We start from the raw sequence: 16,256 nt of genomic DNA, 5'->3' as shown, positions 1-16,256 counted from the left end.
CATGCAGTGATTGAAGAGAGGGCCTTCTTAATAGTAACAACCTTCCTTCCACGAAGAAATAGAGGTAGCCCTTGTATTCTCTCACGTTAGGTGACAGGCTAACATGCTTGTTAACCCAAGCAATTGTAGGATAGATATTGCTTCAGGGCTAAAACATAACCAGGCAATTGAGAGTTGTGTAAAGTATTTCCATGCTGGTATTAATTAAAGATTTTTATTGTTGAATAGCTAAAAAGTATCCTTTACTGCAGCGGCCCCCAATCTTTTGGGCACCAAGGACCGGTTCCATGGAGAAAGGTTTTTTTCACAGACTGGAGGCAGCATGGTTTCATCTGCTGCCTGCATCCTTGGATGGGGCTTTGCTTGTATGCGCAGACTGGTTTCTGACATGCTGCGGACCAGTGCTGGTCAACAGATCGGGGTATTGGGGACCCCTGCTTTATTGCTACTATTTTTGCTACTATCCTGGCATAGAAATAAAAGTAACTTTTTCGCTCTTTCTTAAAAATATGCTGACACGCATTACTTTACTTTTTCTGTAAGAAAATGCAAGAAAACTTTTCCCCATTAATTCTAATTACACTGTGCTCTTTTTGAATGTTCATGTGTGTGGTGCATAAATTTCTCACACCCAAGTGTAGAAGAACAAGTAACTGTGACAAGCCTGCAGAATGAGAAATTAATAAGGGTGACAAACCTTGATGACCTAGTTTTTCAATAGATTTTTATATCATTGAGAAAATAATTTCTTACAAATCCAGGAATATAATACTCTGTAAAACATGCAAAAAGAATGATAAATTAAAAAAAACACATTTTAACGTTTCTATTTCAGTTAATTTGTAAACTTCAGAGGTAGCAAGTCATGAAAGACAGAATAACTGGCTCTTTTCGTGTTGTGTTACATGGGAAGTGTCTACATCCATCTGGATAGTAAGCTAGGATTATAGAGTCCTCATTTATCCTGAATTGTGCTGTTTTCTCTCTGTCTTGCTTTTGTTTTTCAGTTGATGATATTTTTGTCTTTCATGAAACTGAATTTATTAAACAATTATTAACACTTAGTTTGTGCCGAAAGTGTGTTTGATACGATTCTATAAGCACCCGTTGTCTCAAAACATTCAGATGTATGACACCAAAGGTTATTATTTTAATACCCATGTAAGAAGCTTTTGGGAGAATTCCTTATTTTGAAATTCAAATTTAAGTGATTATGGTTTTTCAACAGTTCAACAAAATTCAACAAAATTAATGAACAATAGTGCTGCTGTCCCTGAACCATGCTCTAGGTGTAGAAATTAAGACACCAGGGCACAAACCAGAAGACTGTGTGTTTTAGTTCTATATTAGGCACAAAGGGTGACCTGGGACCAATCTCTCTGTCAGCCCTAGGAAGGAAGCAATGGAAAACCACTTCTAAAATCTTGCCAAGGAAGCAGCAGGGACTTGGCCAGGCAATTGCCAGAAGTCAACACTGACTCAAAGGCACCTTCCTGCCTAAAAATGCTCTCTGGGGTATATTTTCTCAACCTCAGGTTTTATGTAAGCTTGGGGTCTTGCTTACATCATTCCTGAGTTGCCCAGGAAGGAGTATATATGTCTATAAAGGTTTTCAGATCACCATCACCATCATCTGTTTGATTATGTGAACATGAAGAAACTTTATTTTGCCACCTAGTTTTTAAGTATGTGAAAGATTTATTCCCTGCATGCTTCTGGGATATGATTTTATAATTACAAATAAGATAAACAAGAAACACAACTGTATTTTATATTTATACGGGGGAATTTTATTTAAATGTGCCTCCTCATTTTACAAAGAGAGAATAAACTAGCTGAGCATTTACAACAAAGAGCTTGAAAAAGATAGCTTATTTCTTTGACCAACTAGTTTTCAGCTTTGTATATTTTCACTTTCCTTAAGTGTTTTGAAATTTCAATTCAGTGTCAAATTTAACAGTTCCTGCCTCATAAAGTAACTTAGGTCTTGTAAATGAAAAACTGTCATATGTAACTTCTCCCAATTAAATGAATATTTGTGTCAAAGAGACAAGATTTTTTTGTTAGTAATATTTTCTTGAGATAAGAAGAGATAGAAAATATTTTTGCAGAAAATTCTGGATTTAATTGCATATGCTGATTCAGAGGATTTTAAAAATTAACTTGTAATTGAAACTAGAGGATTTTTCTTTTCGGTTTGATGGAAAAACAGTTGGGGGGAAAAACTTGGAACTTTATTATTGTGCATAATTACTGCAGCATGTTTATTATATACAGAAAGATGGAAAGACTCCACAATACTTACAATGGAAGAATAGTTGGTGAAAATGATGGAACATTGAATGGCTAAATTGACTTATGTGATCAGTGAAAAGAAAAATTTCACACTTATAGCTGATTGGAAGCCCTTATAGGTTTTTTTGTATGAAACAGAAAAAAATGAACTTGTGATTTATGGTTTTGATAATTAGATGGAATGAAGTTTAGAAAGAAGAGAGGTATGCTGTAATCATAGAATAAGAGATAAACTTATAACTGTTGTAAAGGAAAATTGGAAGCCACTTCTTTATATCTTTTTCTGTTTTTTAACTGTTTTTCCTTTCTTGTACTTTTAGCTTCTCTTTGATTTTTCTTTTCTTATTTTATATTACTTTGAATTTCCTTTTAAAAATTAATTAAAATATTTTACAATTAATGTTATACATGTAGAATAGGTGGTGATGTATTGAAAACATAACAGCTGTGATTGGATCCCATGGCAAACTGGATCCCTAAACACTGACTGGAAGATTGTGAAATAATAATGTGTGGCTTTCTGAATGTGCTTGGAAATTTTCTCTACAACTCTTGAAAACAATATCAAGTTCTGTCTCATCTGAGATTATAGAGACAGCTCAGGCTACCCAAAGGCCCTCTGCTCTTTTACGGAGTTATGTCAGACCTTTAGTTTACTAGGGAGTTGAGAGCAGTGAAGCAAATGGGATGATAGTTGGTGTACAAATAAATGGAAGTGTTAGATCGGGGCAACGAGAGAACAGACTACGGACACGGAGTGACTTATCAGCTCTTTATTAATAGTAGTAGTGATCCAGCTTGCTCTGTGGTCGGAGGGTTCCCCTTTTATAGGGATCGGGTACGCCCCTCGACCAATCAGAACGATACCTGTTTCCCGCTGTAGCAGCGGACCAGAGAGGAGACTTGCCTCGATATATGCTAATATCTAACACCCCTCCCCTCCTAGACGGAACGTTGCGGTAGGTAACATAGTCTTTTAGGTATGTTGGGGGTTGCCTTACTCGGGAGGAGCGTCGTAGTTCTGGTTGGTCAGAAGTGGTTGCAGGATCGGATGCTTTTCCTGTTCCACGTTCTGAAGGTTTCGTGCCCTCGTAGCTGGGGCGTTCCGGAGTCTGCTCGGTTGCGTTGTCTGGGGGTTGCTCTGCTTTGTGCTTGCTTTCTTGTTCCGAGCTTGGTTCGCAGGTGTCGTAGTTTTCTATGATGGGGCTCTCGCGTGGCTGACTTTCTGTAGGCAGGAAAATCTCGTCTTCGTTTCGAAGGTCTGAGTGTGCTAGGCGACCCCGAAGTTGATCGATGTGCCTTTTCCACTTCCGCCCATCTTCCAGCTCCAGCAGATACGATCGTGGACCCGTGATGCCAATGATCTTTGCCAGCATCCACAATGTTCCCCCTGCATAGTTGTGGGCGTATACGGAATCCCCTATGCTAAAAGACCGAATTTTGCTTGTGGAGTCTGGGGGAGCTGTGGCAGAGTAATTTGGGTGAAGACGGTCCAGGTGAGACCGTAAACGGCGGCCCATGAGTAGTTCAGCGGGGCTCCTACCCGTCGTTGCGCTAGGGGTAATATGCTGAATTAAGAGGTAATGGTCAATGCGTGTTTGCCAATCACCTGGACCCATCCTAGCGAGGGCCTCTTTTGCGAATCGCACCATTCTCTCCGCCTGTCCATTTGATGCCGGATGGAATGGCACGACGAGGGCGTGCCGAATTCCCTGACCTGCTAGATATGTCTCAAATTGCATGGCCGTGAACTGGGGCCCGTTATCGGAGACCAGGAGGTCGGGCAGGCCATGGGTGGCGAAAAGTCGCCGTAGAACCTTAATGACTGCCTCTGCCGTGGTTGAAGTCATTAGGACTACTTCTAGCCATTTTGAGTATGCATCCACAACTATAAGGAAAGTGTGACCTTGGAATGGCCCTGCGAAGTCGATGTGTATTCGCGACCAGGGTGCTTTAGGTTTCTCCCATTCTGTGGCGGGCGCTTCCGGGGGTGCTGGTCTCGATTCCTGGCATGGGTCGCAAGTGGCCACCCACTCCTCTATTTCTTTGTCTATGTTAGGCCACCAAACGTAACTTCTTGCTAACGCCTTCATCCTAACAATCCCCGGATGACCTACATGTAAAGCATCTAATACATTCCTACGTAAAGCATACGGAATAACAACTCGATCCCCCCACAATAAGCAACCTTGTAACACTGAGAGTTCGTCCCGTTTTGACCAAAACACTTTGAATTCCGGGCCCACGTTTCCCTTCAGCCACCCCCTCCAAACCCAAGTTTGAACTTGCTTTATTAAATTGTCTTTAGAGGAGAACCTTGCAACGTCGTATGAAGAAACCGGTCCAGAGTCCAAACAGTCAATGAGCAATACCGGTACTTCTGGAGTGGGGTCTGGCAGAATGTCAGGTAATGGGCAACGGCTGAGTGCGTCTGCGTGTCCGAGAGTGGAGCCCGGTCGATGAATCAATTTGTATGAGTACGCAGCCAGGAAAACAGTCCACCTGGTCATGCGTGGAGAAAGGGAGACTGGAGTGGGGCGGTTTCCCGCCAAAAGTCCCAACAGCGGTTTGTGATCCGTAATCAGTTCAAAATCGCGGCCGTAGAGGTATTCGTGGAAACGTTTTACTCCAGCTACAGCAGCCAGCGCTTCCCTGTCCATTTGGCTGTAATTCCCTTCGGCCGATGAAAGAGTCCTGGAGTAGAAGGCGATGGGTGCTTCTTTTCCGTCGGGCATCCTGTGGCTGAGGACTGCTCCAACTCCGAAGGGTGATGCGTCGCAGGTCAATACCAGCGGTAGGGTCTGGCTGTATTGGACAAGCAGTGAGTCAGTGGTGAGCAGGCGCTTTACTCCTGCGAAAGCTGCAGCTTCGGATCGTCCCCATTTCCATGGTGCGTTCCTCTGGAGTAGACGGTGTAGTGGCTCAGCAACGGTCGCCTTCTGCCTCAGAAAAATGCTGTAGAAGTTAAGTAGTCCGAGGAAAGCCTGCAACTCGGTCTGATTTCGTGGTGTGGGGGCGTCCTGGATCGCCTTAATTTTCTTTGAAGTGGGGTGTATTCCCTGACCATCGATTCTATAACCCAGGAATTCTACGCTAGGCACGTTAATTTGGCATTTTTCCTTTTTGAGGCGGAGACCCTTTTCTCTGATTCTGGCCAAAACAGTTCTGACTCTTTTATTTAATTGCTCCTCGTTTGCAGCGGACACCAAGATGTCGTCAAAATAGGGGACGACTCCCGGTATCCCTTGCAAAAGTCGTTCCATGACGCTCTGGAACAATCCTGGGGCAATACTCACACCGAATTGTAGCCGGTTACATTTGAATGCTCCTCTATGCGTCACTATAGTTTGGGCCTCCGCTGTGGCGCTATCAACTGGCAGTTGCTGGTAAGCTTGTGCCATGTCTAATTTAGCAAATACCTTTCCTGGCCCCAACGAGTGCAATAAGTGCTGGACTACAGGCACAGGATATGCGCTCTGTTGTAGCGTGACATTAATTGTGCATTTATAGTCCGCGCAGATGCGGACTGACCCGTCTGGTTTGACTGGGGTCACGATGGGTGTTTCCCAGCGCGCGTGATCCACTGGCTCAAGGATTCCTTGCTCCACTAACTTATCTATTTCCTTATCTATTTTTGGGCGGAGTGCAAAAGGCACTCGTCTCGGTTTAAGTCGGATTGGCTCCACTTTGGGGTCTAAATTGAATGATATCGGTTTACCCACATACTTACCAAGACCGGGGCTGAACACATCCTCGAACTCCTTAAAAATCTGTTCAGCGCTGCTGTTTTCCACGGCGTTGATTCCGGTGACTTCTAACCCCAGGGCTTCAAACCAATCAAGCCCCAGAAGGTTCTGTAATGGCGCGCTGGCGATGGTCACGGGCAGCTGGGCTACGATGTCCTTGAAACGGATCTGGAATGTGCCTTGGCCCACGATGGGGACTTGGTTCCCCTGGTAGTCTCGTAGCAGGACGTCTGGAGCGCGTAGTTGGCTCTTTCTGAGGCTAGGGATAGCCTGTTTCATGGATGCCCATGAAATGATCGTCAGGGTTGATCCTGTGTCAACTTCTAGCTCGCAAGGTGAGCCCTCCAAGAGGACTGTGACTCTCAGCCTTTTGGGCCGCTTGGGGCAGACCTGATTTATCGTGGTGAGATACGTTCGCAACTCCTCTCTCTGGGTCAACTCTATCTCACCATCTATATCCTGAAAATACTCTCGTTGAGCGTCTTGATAGAACGCTCTCTCAGCTCTTTGCGTGTAGTCTCTCTGGGGATACGCTCGCTCAGCTCCTTGTGAGTAATCTCTCTGGGGATACGCTCGCTCAGCTCTTTGGGAACTTTCTCTCTGGGTAAACACTTGTGGATTTCTCTCTGGGCGCCCTTTTTGATTCCGCCAAGCCCCTGGGTTGGGCTTCTGTTGGCGGTACATGGGTGGCTGCCGTGAGGCAGGGACTCCGCTCCGGCACACTCGTGCGATGTGTCCAAGTTTGTTGCAGTGCGAACAAACAACGTTCCTGAACCTACAAGTAGACCTGGGGTGATTCCCTCCGCAGCTTGCGCAGGGCGGCAAACGGGATCCGGGTCTCCCCCCAGGCCTCAAGTGACTGCTCTGCATCAGGTGACTGTCCTCGAACTCGGGATCCTCGTAGTCGAGGCTTGTGTCCTCGTAGTGCACTCTGGTCTGCCTTGGTGCTGGCTGGTTTACGCTGAAACCTCGTTGTATGGTTACCGATGATTTCTCTGCTGACTCTGACGCTCTTGCTTCGTTTAGCGCTATCTGTAGGGTTAAATTCGGGTTTGCCAACAGCTTCTTTTGTAGTGAAATGTCTCTTAACCCACAGATGAGCTGCGCTAAGATGTGCTCGTCCAGATCCCTGAACTCGCAGTGAGTTGCTGCTTTACGCAGGGCTGCAACATATTGATTGATGGATTCTCCCGCCTTCTGGTTCCGCGTGTTGAATTCCTTGCGGCAAACATGGCGGGAAGGTTTTGGCGCGTAATGAGTTTGTAGAGCCTGTTGCAACGCCGTCCACGATACTGCCTGTATTGGTGTAGGCGCGGTGAGGTCTCTGGCCGTGTTGAAGACTTCTTTTCCGCAGTAGCCGAGGAAGATGTTTTTCTTCCGGGCGTCGGTGATCCCCGTGTATTCGTTCGCTTCGAGAAAACACTCGAAACGAATCATGAAGGCTTCCCATTCGTCGTTCGCTGGGTCGAATGGAGCGGGGGGAGTGTGCATCGCCATCTTCTCTCGTTTGAATTTGCCGCGCTGCGGTGACCTGAGATGGCTGCCGGAATTTCTGCCGAATTCCTAGGCTGGATCAAATCCGGAGATTCTGGAGGTAGCGTTCTTCGTCCTATCTGTCTCTCGATCCCACCTTCGTCGCCAATGTTAGATCGGGGCAACAAGAGAACAGACTACGGACACGGAGTGACTTATCAGCTCTTTATTAATAGTAGTAGTGATCCAGCTTGCTCTGTGGTCGGAGGGTTCCCCTTTTATAGGGATCGGGTACGCCCCTCGACCAATCAGAACGATACCTGTTTCCCGCTGTAGCAGCGAACCAGAGAGGAGACTTGCCTCGATATATGCTAATATCCAACAGGAAGTACTGTTGACAAAAATCAGATCAGGAATAAACAGAAAAAAAACACAGAATAACAGAGTTGGAAGGGACCTTGGAGGTCTTCTAGCCCAATCCCCTGCTTAGGCAGGAAATCCTACACCAATGATGGCGAACTGGGCGAAAATGAACTTTTGGTTTCCGGCGCACACATGCACCCCAGCCAGCAAGTCTTCCGGTTACTGCCACGCATGTGCATGTGCCAATCAGCTGGCCAGTGGCATGCTCACGCTGGAAAACGGAAGACCTGCTCTTCCAGTTTCTGGCACTGCCACATGCACAAATGTCATCTGATCATCACATGCACACCAGAATGCCAGAAGAGGAACAGGCAACGCTGTGCATGCCACTAAGGGATGCATGCCATAGGTTCGCCGTCACGGCCCTACATCATAGATGGAGATCAGTTTGAAATACTACTTTTTAGCCACAGAAACAACAAAGAATGTTTCTGTTACATCAGCACAGAACAAGCTTCCAGTCTCCCACAATTCCACCCTATTTAGCACCTTCATGAAACCACTGCAAAGGGGAGCCATGCTGATGGCATGCAATATTATTGCTGTTAGTTATCCACCCAGCAAATCAGTACCTTAAGTGTTGCCTTCTTAATAATGGGCTAGCTGAGGAAGAACAAACTGAGATTACAGTAAATCCAGCCAGCATTGCTGCACTATCCCTTTTGCTAATAAAGCCCCCAGTGAATTAGGTGCTTATCATAGTAATTACAAAAGTACAATAAAATATTTTCCCCCCAGAATTTCCATTTCATGGAGCAAGAATTTAAGTTGGCCAGCCATTAGTTGGTAAAGCACTGATAAGGACTTTTCCTGCAAGGAAAGCATTTGCTTAGATGTCATTTCTATGCACATTTTTGCACAAACATGTGCACTCTTATCAGTTAAAAACCCAGTATTTGAAAGAACGTTTAATAATACTAAACTTGCTGAATGATTATTTCTGAATAAATTGATTGGATTGAATAAAAAGTGATTAAAATATTTCTTATATAGTCGTACATAAGTGTGTCAGGTTGGGGTTCAGTTGAGGGGAAGTTATTGGTGTTTTTTTTTTTTAAATACTGCCAAACTCCAGTAATGATTACTCTAAAACCAGCTTCTAGTCTTTACCCAGCTCATTCTAACCCTTACTACTTGTTTCTACCTGAACTAATCTAGCTGCTTCTGGTTCCTATGGTGACTTGCAGCAGCACTAGATAATAGCATGTTCCGTTACAACTGCATACATAAAACAGGCTGCTACCCTGGTATTTTTGGCTTGTACTGTGCGGTAATACTGGATATACTTTGTATACTGGATACAAAGTGCTGTTTAGTGCTGTTGGAAGATTCGCTTTGCTAGGAGACATTTTTTTATGTTGTATGCTTCAGCGGTTATATAAAATACCCTGGGTTTTAGCCTTAAAATAACTGCTAATCCACTCTTGGATTACTTTATGTACCAACTGCTAGTACTGTAGAAACATTTTTTTTTTCTGACAGTCTACTTCATCAAATGAATCATTGGGAGAAAAACATTTATGCACATACACAAAGTGCTCACGTGCAGGATGTATTATGATCCTTAAGATAATTTAGATTAAGTGACTTACTGGATGTATCTGATACTTGCAATGTTTGAATGCTGTCTTTGATACGTACTAGCTATCTAAAATGTCATGTTATAAGATGAAGTGAGGGAACCTGTAGCCAGACTGATCTTTTTATCTTCAGCAGTATTGCCATTTCATATTATCTTGTTCCTGTACAAATCTTACCCATGATTTAAAATTACACCAGGGGTCCAAAGGAAATAAAAAGATTTCAGATGTTTTAATGAACACAATATGACAGTTTTGTTTGTTTGTTTATGCTAAAAAGAACCCCAATTTTATGGATCAGCTTAAGTCGTGATCTTAAATTCTGCTTGTACTGATTCTCCCTTGCTACTAATTATCAGCTTTTTTAAAAATTCTACAGTCCACACACTTACTGTATTAGGCTGTTAATGAATAAAACTGAATCTGACAAAAGCTAAAACTAAGTTTTAGCCTTTCCCGCTACTTCTTCCATATTCTGCTCCAACATTCTTATACATTGCTATCATTTTTTTTTCTCTTCAAGGCCAGGACTCTCCTGAAGAGAGATTGCTAGGGCAGCCCTGCATCCTGCTCTTCATGTGTGGTGTATTTCCCCACCATAGCTAGTACTCTCCACTACCTGAATTAAACGTTTTATATAAAACATAAAACCCAAACACCAACTAAAAGCAGATACACACACACACACACACTGACTTTACATTAATTTGAAAAGTGCAAAGCTGTAATGATATATTGTCTAGCTAGCCCTATCATTTTTGGATATTAATTGCCAAAGGCAAAAGGATAATTCTGGGGTGGAAAGGACTATTAGTAATCATATAGCCCTGTATTAACTATACATTGATCATCCACTTAAAGAAGCTTATCATTGAGAGCAGCAGTTTTTACACTTTTATAGAATACATTTAAATTAGCAGGTCACCTGTATTCACACAACTGGCTAAGCCATGGTTACCATAGCCATGATTCACTGAACTCTATGAGCCACATAACACACCAAATTTCAGATTAGCCAATAATACTATGGTCTGACATGCTGTGGAAACTCAGCCATCATCACTCTTGAAATGTTTTTATTTCTAAATACTTGGTGCAGAACAGGGGTGTCAAACTCACATTGTCACAGCAGCATCACATGACATATCAGGACTTTTTCTCCCTTCGCTAAGCCTGGAATGGCGTGGCCAGCACGTGACGACACATCCAGCCCACAGGCCCGGAGTTTAACAGCCCTGGTGTAGAAGATCCATGCCTAACATTTGAGGTTTTGGTGAATAGGAATAGAATAGAATTCTTTATTGGCCAAGTGCGATTGGACATACAAGGAATTTGTCTTTGGTGCATATGCTCTCAGTGTACATAAAAAGACAAGATACATTTGTCAAGAATCATAAGGTACAATACTTAATGATAGTCATAGGATACAAATAAGCAATCAGGAAACAATATCAATATAGATCATAAAGAAACAAGCAACAAAGTTACAGTCATGCAGTCATAAGTGGGAGGAGATGGGTGATAGGAACGATGAGAAGACTAATAGTAATAGTAATGCAGCCTTAGTGAATAGTCTGACAGTGTTAAAGGAATTATTTGTTTAGCAGAGTGATGGTGTTTGGGAAAAAAACTGTTCTTGTGTCTAGTTGTCTTGGTGTGCAGTGCTGCATAGCGTTGTTTTGAGGGTAGGAGTTGAAACAATGTATGTCCAGGATGCGAGAGATCTGTAAATATTTTCACGGCCTTCTTTTTGACTTTTGCAGTGTACAGGTCCTCAGTGAAGGCAAGTTGGCAGGAATTGTTTTTTGTGCAATTCTGATTATCCTCTAATTAATTAAGCTTTGATTATATAAAGTGAGTCCATGGAAAGAAGTGAAACAGGATTGGAATACTTTCTTCTCTTACTCCCCCGCCCCCCAGTCATTAGTTTTGACATAATTATTTTTGTTATCAGTTCTGTTTGAGACATTCAATATCCTTTTATATGAATTGTTTCTCAAGCTTATACTTATACATTGTATCAGCCTCTTCCCCTATATAGAGTATAAGGAAAAGGGAAAAGAGATTGCTACATTAGCTTGCTATACTAATCTGAGTTGCAGAGTATTAATAATTTAGCACAATTCTATTTACTGGTCATTTTGTTCACATATAAATCGGTCAGTAAGTTTCTAACTGTAATTTAAGTTTCTAACTCTAATCAGATGTGCACTGATATATGCTGAGATAGCTTGGTTTTATTAATGTCACAAAATTCCAGCAGTGCTCTTTGTTCTTAAAAGAAACACTTGTTAAATGGATAACTCTGCTGTTAAAAAAAATAATTAAAAGCACTGATTTGACAAAATCCCTCTCAGGGTTCAGTTAGACTTGGCGAAGGTGTCAAAGTACAGGCAGTCCTCGACATACAACAGTTCATTTAGTGACTGTTGAAAATTACAACATTGAAAAAAGTGACGACTATTTTTCACACTTACGACCATTGCAGCATTCCCATGGTCACAAGATCAAAATTCAGATGCTTGGCAACTGACTTATATTTATGACAGTTGCTGTGTCCTGAGGTCATGTGATCACCTTTTGCAACAAGCATTCAATGAGGAAGCCAGATTCACTTAACAAGCTTGTTACTAACTTAATAACTGCAGTGATTCACTTAACTGTAGCAAGAAAGGTTGTAAAATGGGACAAAATTCATTTAACAAATGTTTCACTTAGCAACATAAATTTTGGGTTCAATTGTGGACGTAAGTCGAGGACTATCTGTATTGCAGGTGAGTTACTACTCTCATTAGAGTCCTGAGAAAATTTCTTGAACTGACAGCACCTCTTATTTCTTATGTATGTCAGGCTCAAAGTATCCAGGTGGTCTTAATGCAAAAGATGAATTAGGGGATCTGAAATAATCTTTTGCATTGAAGCTGTCAAAAATTATACCGTAGTATGTGGCCACACACAGATTTAAAAGAGGGAGGAGTGACTTTGGTAAAGGAATTTGCTGTCTGCGTTTGCCTTCCCCCTCCCCCCCCCCCTTGTGTGACTTGAAATTCATCTTACATGGGGTGTGAAAAGGCCTGGCTAGGTGGCTCAGCTTAGCTTGTCGATCAGAAAGTTCGGTGGTTCCTCTAGTATAGGTCTCCTGCATGAGCAGGGGGTTGGACTAGATGACCTCCAAGGTCCCTTCCAACTCTGTTACTGTTATTTTTTTCCATCCCAGCTTCCGATGGAGTTAGAAAGTGATTGCATGCTAAGGGATAAAGCAGGTTTCTGGTGCCTTGTTGTCTCCCAAGCCCCCTCCTCCCACATGCGGTTGCCCTGATCTGTCGCTTGCTTGATTGCTTGGAGGCGTTTTAAAAGAGGTGCACATACTCTGATTTTGTTATTGTTGTAATTCCAACCAACATCCTCTCCCTTCAGCTCCGGAGCCAGAGGCTCTTCAAAAGCAGCCGAGCTTTTTATATCTTAAAGCCAGACATCTCCAGTCAGTATTGGAAGCGGGGGAAATGAAAGAAGCGTCGCCACAAATTGAAACTTTAAAAACAAAAACAAAAAAAACCCCTAGATTCGACTCCGCCTTCTTAAAGGAGAAAGGCGTCGGAGGGAGGGGCCACTCGGTAGTCACGTGCACGGCCGCCGCCAGCGAGAGTCTTCCCTAAAGCAGCAGCCCCTCCAGCGCGTGCAGGCTGTTAGGTCTACGTCACCGTGCTGACGTAAAGAAGACATCCTCTGGTAGGCTCCGCGTAACTGAGCTAAAACAAAGGAAGGGCTCCTCTGGTTGCTTGACGGGGGGAGGGGGGAAGCGGAGAGGAGGCGGAGCCGGAGGGCTCGCAGGCGATCGCCTCTTGGCAACGGCGATTGGTAAGCAAGGAAGTCAATAGGCGTGACGTCACTGTTCCTCTGCTGGCTGAGTGGGTAAGGTAGAAGGCTTCCTTAGGGAGGGGGGCGGGACCAGAGCATCATGGAGAGCGGCGGAGGTGGTGGGTTCTGGACGTTGGCGGCAACCGGGCAGGGGAAAGGTTCTGAGAACGTTGGTAGCGAAGCGGTCGGGCGCTCATTGAGGGAGGCGGCGCGGTCGGGTTTTTCCTTGTGATGGGCAGATGGAGTCGCACTGATTATCCGGGAAACCATTGCAGGGGGTGGTGTGGCAGAGCTGGGCCTATTGGTGCAAGCGGTGGCCGCCGCCGCCCCCGAACACAAGGAGACCCCTCGCAGCTCCCGGAAGGTACCGGCGCCTGGATGGGGCGGGGAAAGACCCGGCTTTGGTTTTTCGCGCCCCTCCCCCCGCCCGCCCCTCTTCCATTTTCCCGCGGATAACAAACTGCCTCCAGACCTGACAGGAAAGGCGGCGGTGGGTGGCTGGGTGGGAGATTGTCTCGTCTAGGAGGAGCTCCTTGCACCACCCTGAGGGAAGCGTTCTCTTCCTGTGGGATGTTGGGGTGCTAACATTTACGGCTGTTAGGTGAGGGAAGCAGTAATGAAATAAAGGCAGGGTGTAGGCGACCACTACTGAACCTGTTAAAAAGGGGGTGGGTGGGATGAACACAGAAGGGCTGTGGAGGTGGTGTGGGAATACATTCACACTCCCTCCACACACACACCTTTTGAATGGTTGTAGGAATGTGCAGGGAGGTATGTCCTTTGTGTCTCCCACACACCCTCAGCATCCCTTGATCCCCCCCCCCCTTTCTTAGGAGAGGGGAGGTTGCTGTGTTTTCTTATAGCTTGGTGTTAATATATCAGATGGGGGTTGGAGAGAGAAAGAAAAGGCAAGCTCCTAAAACCAGTGGAACCTGAAATGAGGAAAATGGGGAGGGCGTCAAGGAAGACCACAACATGATCTTGAAAGATCTATCATCATACCACCTTCTTCCCTTCAACATTTGTTTACTATAAATTGCAATTGTAGCTATTGGCATTGCTAAAAATAGCACATATAAAGGGGGCAGGAAACACCACAGCAACTTCTTCTGAAATAGCTGGTTTGGGGATAGTTCACATGTTCTAATGTTTGAGAGTTTGCTCTATGTGATCTTATGTTCCATCTTTGCATTGGTGCCCATCTGTTCTGTTTGCAGAAATTAATGTAATACTTTGGTGGTTCCAAGCCATTCTCTTTCCATCCCACACAGTTGCTATTGAATACTGTACAAAGAAACACTTACCCATACAGTACTTTTGCTAATTTATATACCTGCCTTTTTAGTAGCAGTTTTAGTCGAGGTGCAAAAAGCAATCATATGTTGTTCTTCTGAAATAGGTGGAGTGGACAGAGAGGAAACATTGGAAGGGAGAGGAAAAAGTATTCAGTGAAGAATGAAAAGAAAGGTTGGTGTGACAGGAGTGTAAGGAATTGTATGATGGTGTCTACATGGATTATGGAAAAGCTATACAATTTCTTTAATTGCATACTTACCAGTTTTCCTGAAGACACATTGCATACTTATATAAATATATAAAAGCTAAGTTTCTTTTGAAAAGCTAGTCATGACTAGGTTAGATAGTCATGTAGGTCAGATCTCAAGGATTTTTTCTACCTTATGTTGATATAATTTGTACTTTTTATCGTTTTCTTAACTTACTAATGACAAAGAACTGTGATATGTGTTGTCTCAATTATAAATACTGCGATAGCTATTTTTCAAAATGTTCTAAATCATTGCCCGTTATATTTTTGCAGGATGTGTTGTGGCCGCTTTCATAAAATGGATACTGGGGAAATTGGTTCGTTTTTTAAAATGGCTCTAATGGAGATATAAGTAGCTTCCCCCCCCCCCAAAGCAGTTGCAGAACCCTTGTATTATTTCTGCTTTGGTGTAATTGTCCATTTTTATTTTCTAAGACAACTTGTGCTGTCACTTAGAAGGAAATATTTCCTTTACTGTATGACAACTACTATTTTAAGTTTTATTTTTCCTTAAAATCAAGGAAGGAAACATGATTGATGCCCCAAATATTTTTTAGCACGGTATTATCATCCTGGTGGGTACTTAAGTTCTGCAATATATATGTATTGTTATGAAGTTTCCTATATGTATGCTCCTATACATTCCTATATATAAAATGTTACATTGGGGCTATATGAGAGACATTATAACAATGGCTACTTATAAATATTTATGAACTGTTCAGCTTCAAAGAAGCCATGAGTTGTAAGCAGTGGTGTTCTTTCCTATCTTTTACCTTCACTTGCAAATTTTGTGCAGGCCAAGCTGCACAGAATTTAAGCTCTCCTGAGAAGTTTAGAGAAGGATGGGATGCAGGGAGGGAGGAGATTAGGTGTATCCATTTGTATAAGTATTAGATACATCCTCCAAAAGTTCAAATTGTACCTCATCTATTTATCATTAAATCTAATAATATAGTTGCTTTGAATTAAGCTTTGTAGATAAGAAAGATTAGGTCAATGCATTCTAAACATACGAAGGAATTACCACTTTGGTATGGAAATATCCATTTTGGTATTTAAGCTTCTTTATCATAGCATAATGGTAAAAGAGTAAATACTTAATTTGGCCAAGGTTGTTAGAAGTAGAATGAAGTAATTGTTGAAGCTAGATTATTGCATTTGGAAATTGGTTGAGTTCATATAGTATTGAGATGATGGCTCTGAAAATCCATCTAGGAAAAAGCCTAACTATTCCAACTTTGCTTTATAATAATGCTATCTAAGTGTCTAATGATTTAAAAAGGGTTTTTTTAAAAAAATCAAGATATATTTGTTATGAAAAATTGAAATTGA

General features: G+C 43.0%; 1 protein-coding gene across 8 annotated transcripts in view; it reads left to right on the top strand.

The window, feature by feature from the left end:
- The window catches only part of RNF38 (ring finger protein 38), a 119,492-nt gene that overhangs the window by 68,022 nt on the left and 35,214 nt on the right, over window positions 1-16,256 (top strand). Inside the window, exons 1-2 of one of the 8 annotated variants that reach the window (XM_081943286.1) lie at window positions 13,524-13,739; window positions 14,775-14,842. The exons of 4 other annotated variants lie outside the window; for them this stretch is intronic. In XM_081943286.1, coding sequence (XP_081799412.1) covers window positions 14,831-14,842 — 12 coding nt within the window. In that variant the 5' untranslated portion in view covers window positions 13,524-13,739; window positions 14,775-14,830. Of the gene's footprint in view, window positions 1-13,178; window positions 13,247-13,468; window positions 13,495-13,523; window positions 13,740-14,774; window positions 14,843-16,256 lie in introns of those variants that run through there. 3 more of the 8 variants (XM_081943291.1, XM_081943290.1, XM_081943289.1) reach the window with 3 other exon arrangements.

The sequence above is a fragment of the Natrix helvetica genome (assembly GCF_964273705.1).
Source record: "Natrix helvetica genome assembly, chromosome: 2".
Taxonomy (NCBI): domain Eukaryota; kingdom Metazoa; phylum Chordata; class Lepidosauria; order Squamata; family Natricidae; genus Natrix; species Natrix helvetica.
Note: the sequence above shows the minus strand (reverse complement) of the source record. Positions and strands in the feature narration are given on the sequence as shown.